At 35.0% G+C, this 7256-nt stretch overlaps 1 protein-coding gene across 2 annotated transcripts; it reads left to right on the forward strand.

The window, feature by feature from the left end:
- Nucleotides 1-187: 187 nt before the first annotated feature.
- On the forward strand, nt 188-5596 carry RnrS (ribonucleoside-diphosphate reductase subunit M2). 2 transcript variants are annotated; one of them, XM_046625591.2, is made up of 7 exons: nt 188-661; nt 2032-2103; nt 2360-2548; nt 2669-2904; nt 3671-3899; nt 3995-4213; nt 4543-5596. In XM_046625591.2, exons 1-7 carry the CDS (start codon nt 560-562, stop codon nt 4693-4695), a joined length of 1200 nt encoding a protein of 399 aa, XP_046481547.1. In that variant the 5' UTR covers nt 188-559; the 3' UTR covers nt 4696-5596. The 2 variants fall into 2 exon arrangements, with proteins under 2 accessions (XP_046481547.1, XP_046481546.1); XM_046625590.2 differs by lacking the exon at nt 188-661 and adding an exon at nt 836-1210.
- The last annotated feature ends 1660 nt before the right edge of the window (nt 5597-7256 follow it).

Here is a 7256-nt window from a genome sequence, read left to right on the forward strand (position 1 = left end):
TGGGCGAATCACTACATTTTTCAGTGAAAACACTGATTCATGTTCAAACCGTCAAAATTTTTCCACCAAAAACCTTCAAAAACCACCAGATCCAATCAAACACCACCAAGTTGGCAATGCTGGTGACGTTTTCACATTTTCCAGTCCCTGCATCGATAAAGCAGCACGTATCCGAAAAACTAGGCCGAAGGCAGTTGTAACGTTATTGTTTTGTCTCTATTTGGCGGGAAATATTGCGCGCGAGCAACAAGAAATAGCGCGGGAAACGGCCGAGAGTAAATACGATCATCTTTTATTACCGAACCGGTCCGCAAACGACAAACAGATTTTTTCCGGCCACGTGATTGCCAAAGAAATGAGCATAAACCGGTTAATCGACGTATGAGCAAAATTTGGCGGCAACATCACCTTTTCCGATTGGCCATCACGGTCACGTGCCGCATTGTGTTGGCAAATTGGCCAACCAGAGAAATGAGAAGCGGAGCCTCGATGACTGAGAATCAGCAATCCGAAACCGTTTGTTAACTTGTCGTCAGAAGGTGATCAAAAGTAAACGATAATGGAACCTGAGCATAAATTGCCTGTAATCACCATGCCACTCCAAGTTTCGCAGAAAGAGAATGTTTCCCGAAAACTGGAAAGTCTGCAAATCAAGGAAAATGTAAGTCTGAGTATTTGTAGTGTTAAAAATCATATTTATTCACTGTTTCAAACTCACGCTTAGCGCAGAGCTTGTCTCATTCAGCAGCCTTTTGCAGCTGCGCGTGACGCGCGATAAGTGTTTTAACGTGTGCATTAATGCCGCAATTCACACAGTCACACACGCACATCGTTTTAATTTCCTTACGCGAGTTGTGCTCTAACCGCAAACTGCGTCACGACCTCGAAACGCTTAAATTCGCCAAAACTGGCTCTCAGTCTCACTTTTCGCTTCGCATATTCTGCTTAGTGAAACATCGTCATGCTTACATCCGCAGCTAATTCCACGGCGAAATCTGTAATCCCAGTTCCCACAGTAATCGACGAAATTTATGTCTGTGCAAATGCCAACGAGGACCTCAGGTTATCGGCCACTTTCCTTCTATTCTTTGCTCTCTCTACTACAATTTTTTACTGCGCTGTGAAGCGCAACTTCTTCAGTGCCTCCACTCACCACAAATCGTCTCTTTTTGCCTCCTCTGGTCATCACGATTACTGCAATTATCCTGTCGTACGTATCTACAAATGTTGATGCGAGGGATTGTTGACTTGAGAAAGCCATGAATACATGTTGATTGAAGAAACTAAGCAATTATTCAAATATTTCTTGAAATTACAAGCAATCTATCAACATAATTAAAATCGTCTTAGAACGACTTGAAATCTTATGAAATCACATGATAGCGCTGAAGAATTCATCCAGCAACAAGTTTTGCAAATCGTTGTAGGTCTTGCGGTAAACTACAAATTATTTCAATTCATTAAAATCAATGTCCAGTCTTTTTATTGATTTCTATTTTACCATGTGCTGATTTTTAATTATTTGTTGTGATTTCCCGTGATCTTGTTGAATCTCAAAATCATTGAGAATTGCTTGGTCAACTGGAAATAAGCCACAATCAGATATGGTAGAAATCAGAGATAATCAATTCAAATCAATCATTTGATTCCCAAGTGAAGCCACAAAATTAATTAAAAAAAAAAAAAACCAAAAACACAACAAACCGGATTGAGTGTCTGGTTTTTATTTCTACTAATATATAAAGTTGCTAAGATGATGATATTGCATTTTAATACTTAGAAGAAAATAAGTTGTCTTGATGGATCAAATTAATCGAATGAAAGAAATTGCCATATTTTATCCTGAAAATAAAGACAAGACGTGCAAAAGTATTTTTTGTCGTTCTGTTGATTAATTGTACCATACACAGTTTGTATAAATGATAGAATAATTCAATAAACTAGGCGATGAATCCAAGGACTCCATTAGAACTTCGTGGGAATTGAGAAAGTACAACTAAATTGATAGTTTTCTTTCTACTTACTTTTCAGGTTTCTCCAAAGAAGGTCTGCATCTCTCCAAACTTCCAACAGAACGTGAATGGAAAGCCTGAAATACAGAATGTACGGAATTGGTTCGATCAGAATTAAGCATTTACAGTACACGAAAATAAAATATAAAAAAAAAAAAATTTTATCTCAGTAATAAGACATAGTTTAACTGCTAGAATGAATCGAAAAACGTTTTTGAAAAAGTGCTACGCGATTATATTTTGTTCACTACAAACTGACGAGAATATTCGTGACAGATTTTTTTATCTTATTTTATATATATATCGTTATTCACTTTCTTTTTAACAATCAAGCGATTCACTTTCAGGTTGACAAATCTAAGGCAGTGAGGAAGATTGATCTCAAGGAAAACACCTTCAATCCAGAACTGGAACCACTGCTTAGAGATAATCCTCAGAGATTCGTCATATTCCCAATTCAATGGCCGGACATTTGGAAAATGTATAAAAAGGCAGAAGCCTCATTTTGGACAGTCGAAGAAGTAGATTTATCCAAAGTAATTGAGCATTCGATGAATTTGATGTATTTTTTAGTTTGTGCCGCACTTTATTGCTCTACCTGGTTTTTTAATCGATCTCATCATTCTTGTTTGTTTAATTCTCTCAAATGCTTTCAGGACATGACGGACTGGAATGATCTAAAGGACAGTGAGCGTCATTTCATATCTCATGTCCTGGCATTTTTCGCGGCATCGGATGGAATCGTCAACGAAAATCTAGTCGAGCGTTTCAGCCAAGAAGTGACTGTAACAGAAGCCAGGTGCTTTTACGGCTTTCAAATAGCCATGGAAAATGTTCATTCAGAGATGTACTCGCTGCTCATAGACACTTACATCAGTGACGCAAAACAAAGGTGAGAAAAATTAAAAATGATACGAATTAAGAAATGTCGGGGTAAAAAAAAAAAAAAAAATTAAATAAATTTCTGGCAGTGTTACTGGCACTAATGATGGTGAAAACTAATTATATGATATTTTAACTGTGTGCTAGAAATGATTCCATGTAAATTCGAACAATGACAAAAGCGAAGATATCAACGATTTGAGAAAAGGTTCTGTAATTAGGACATTCTAAATTACTAAACTGTGGTATTTTTGAACCGATTCTAATGTTTTTGTGCATCAGAGTTCTCCAGAGATTTTCTAAAGAGAATTTACCAATTATTCATTTCCAGAATGGATAAAAATAGATTTTTGTAAGTACCGTACCACAGATATTCGTCAAAAGTTATATTTGCGCCTTACAAATGTACTATAATGTAAAATTTTTCGAATGTATCTCAGAAAATTAATCAGGATCTGATCAGCGAGAAAATGAGCGCAAAAGCATTTGATTAAAACATCGAATTTTGATCGTTTTGCACGTTCTGATCATTAAATCTTCTCTTAAATTGTCGATATCTCAGCTTGCGTGTTTCGAATTTGTTCAACATCGTTTGTATTACATGGCAGGGATATTATTTGATTTGTGTTGCAAATCATAGGCGTAAATAACACTGCTAGAGATTTTTTTAAACTGCTTTGCTCCCTCGTTATGTCTGATTCAGTCGTTAAGATCTATATATCCAGAAAAAAAGTTCTAGCTGTAATTTTCATACTCAAAATGCTTGAATTTTTCAGAGACTTCCTGTTCAATGCCATTGAAAACCTTCCCTGTGTCGCTAAGAAGGCAAACTGGGCGCTGAACTGGATAAACAACGACAGCGCAAACTTCGGTGAGCGAGTCGTTGCCTTTGCAGCGGTCGAAGGGATCTTCTTCAGTGGAAGTTTCGCCTCCATATTCTGGCTCAAAAAGCGTGGATTGATGCCAGGTCTGACCTTCAGCAACGAGCTCATTTCCAGGGACGAGGTTAGTCGCAGTTGATCAGCATTTTCTTGGAATTCTGGAGATCGAATCCGTCTATGAAACTTCCATCTCAATCTCCTCATCTTCGGTTTTTCCAGGGATTGCATTGCGACTTTGCTTGTCTCATGTTCCAACACATCGTCCAAAAACCCTCCCAACAACGAGTCACTTCCATCATCAGAGACGCCGTTGTTATCGAACAGGAATTCTTGACTGACGCCCTTCCCGTCGCTATGCTGGGAATGAACTGCAAGCTCATGTGTCGCTACATCGAATTCGTCGCTGACAGACTCCTCGTCGAACTCGGCTGCCCGAAGGTAAAAAAAATTCATCACTCTGTTTGAATTTCTTATAACACAAGTTTCTCACTTATCTGCCCATTTTTAAATAGTTCTTATTTTCCGCATTTTTACGTCCACTAGTGTTGCCACTTTTTGTAAATCTGTGGTAAATTTCTGTCCATTTTCGATTGATTGAACAGATTATCAACAATTTTTTCACCTCTTAGACCAATCATTTATAATTTTTGTCACTCTTTTACGAAACTTGATAGTTTGGACAATTTTTTTTTCCACCCAGTTTGTTCTCTAACGATGAAAGTCGGATCGAATTTTCATGAGATATACGTAATATTGAATATCTGCAGATATACAACTCCGAGAATCCGTTCGATTTCATGGAAAACATATCGCTAGAAGGTAAGACTAATTTCTTCGAGAAGAAGGTCGGAGAATACCAAAAATGGGGCGTGATGAGAGAGAAGAACGAGAGTGAGTTCACAATAGATGCAGATTTTTAAAAAGAAAGAAAATTACACCATTAAAGTGAACAATCAGAGTGAAAGTAAATTATTTCATACTCAATTTGTGTAAGCAGTAACTGAATTATAAACGAATGTGTAAAACATGTCGATATGAACTCGGTCAAACTTATCTCTGAAAATTCGTTGGTAATAACTAATTGACTTCGAAATTATAATGTAGGATAGAAGATTCGGGATCTTGTAAACCTTTGTAGATTTTGTAAAAAGAATACCAGTTACACGCAATATTCGAATTATTTACGTTTAGAGTATAATTATTTTCTAATTCGGAACCCGGGAAAAGTTCATGAAAGTAGTATTCGGCAATTGAATAGAAATAAATTTACCTTTTTTCCCCATCACTTAATCTATCGAATATCGTTTAAAAACGAAACTTTAATATAGTCTAGCATTTAGTGTGTTTTGAAATATTATCAGACGCGTTCTTCTTAAGATAAACGATTATTTGTACACGTTTTTTCCTATCTATGTTGATTATTATTGGTTTCTTTCTTACTTTTTTCATACATAAATTGTAAATGATACTGCATCACAGTTGACTTGATATTTTCGATAACACCGCAAATTAGTATGATTCGTATGAACAAGATTGGCTTTCTGTATTATGTTTTTTTCTTGACTGCGAACTCGCAAAAATTTCAAATAGCATTCGCTTCATTTGTTTGTTGTATTTTTCACGATGTGTGTTTTACCTAATCACGCCGTACAATTTGAATAACGACAGTATTTTTCACGACTATGATAGATAAGTTAATAAGTAAGTTAAGTACTATTACCATTACCTGTGCATATACAATATAAACACATGTAATATTGTTAATTACTTACAAATTTTATAAAATAATACACGATAATAATTATCTTCATGTGTTCAGAATTTTTTTCCCCTTTCTTCATCTCCGATAATTACCTAAATCGCATTTTATACAGCCATATTTTGAAGAACGAACATTTAAGTACAATACCAAAATAAGTGCGCTGCAACTTCGCATGAAAAAAGAAACAATTGTTGATGGAAATAATTGTTGAATAATCTGAGCACAGAAAGAAAACAATCGGAAAAATTACACGTAAAATCGTGTTGAGCATGTTTAAAATTTATTGAGGGTAAAATAAAAATGAAAAAAAAAATTACATGTATACTGTTGCAGTCACAATAAATATACCTATGTACATAATATAATAAATTCTATTACATATGAAATTTATTGTTATTCATTATTGCATGTGTATTTCTTTCGTTAGTAGTGACTATTATTTATAATATCATATATACTTGTATATTATATCAAGGCAATAAATTATTTAATTAGTCAAATATATTTCTCACGTACGCAATTAAAGCGATTCGTAATTTACAATTATTATTATTATTATTAATAAAAATAATATCTGATATATTTCGAACCTTCTAAAAACAATTTAACAGATCGTGGAGAGATTGCAGGCTTATCGTTTTCGTAGTCGTTTTGTATTTCGAGTTTGAGTTTTTGTATGTCATATATAAATATTAATAATCTATACATTCGCATCCCCCGATGAGCGAAGAAAATAAAAAGGGAAAACAAATCTAAATACTTGAATATATTGATTTGTTTATTTATATACCTAACCAACTTTTCTCTAAATTATCATTTATTTATTTATAACAACCTGCCGGTTAAAAACACAGATCACATAATATAATTTATAATTAGAAATCTTGGAAGAAATTATTTAATGTTATAGGTGATTCACTAGATATTGCCAAGAAAAAGAATAATGAGTGAATAAATTAAACAAATAAAATTAGTGAAAAGATAATAACAGGAACCAAATTATAAAGCGAATGCGCAGTGTGCAAAATTAAACTACATATCGTAAATAAAAATATCGTTACTTCAATTCTCGCCCCTTCGAAAAAAAAAGAAAAATTAAACAAAGCGAAGGGAAAAGTCCTTACACCATAAGCAAACAAAATTTTTTACCTACTAAAAAAACATTTTTTTTTTTTCTTTAATTTTTTTCTTTGAAGCACAGTTATAGCATTAATTTCAGTGATTATTGATAAAGACAAACACTAGAACAAAAATTCGCCTCGAGTTCTTTTTCTGGGAGCGCCCCGATACTGAAACAGTATATTGTGTAACAAGGGGGCAAACTCGGTCTTTTCGGGCCGAGCATAAGCTTGCAATATGAGTCGTAGGTGGGCACGCAACACACGAGCCGAAGGCGACTATTGCTAATACGAGAGGCAAAAAACCGATGCCTCCTTGTTGCACACTATTCTTTATATAACAAGAGTATGTTATGCGTTTTTTCACGAAGCACGAAATTGAGGTTAGGATCGCGTAGTATCAGATTTGTTTACCACAGCGCATGCGAGCAGTAAGGAGTTAAAGTGGTCTTTTCTGTACTCCGCGCATGCGCATTCGCAGATTCACGCTATCGTCATAAAAACAGGTAATTCACTTACGGAAAACACGGATGAAAAAAGGCGTAAAACATGCTCGTGTTATGTAAACTCATTTCTTTTACTCTTTCACTTCCAATCTCTC

Source organism: Neodiprion pinetum, chromosome 5 (genome assembly GCF_021155775.2).
Source record: "Neodiprion pinetum isolate iyNeoPine1 chromosome 5, iyNeoPine1.2, whole genome shotgun sequence".
In the NCBI taxonomy this organism is placed as follows: domain Eukaryota; kingdom Metazoa; phylum Arthropoda; class Insecta; order Hymenoptera; family Diprionidae; genus Neodiprion; species Neodiprion pinetum.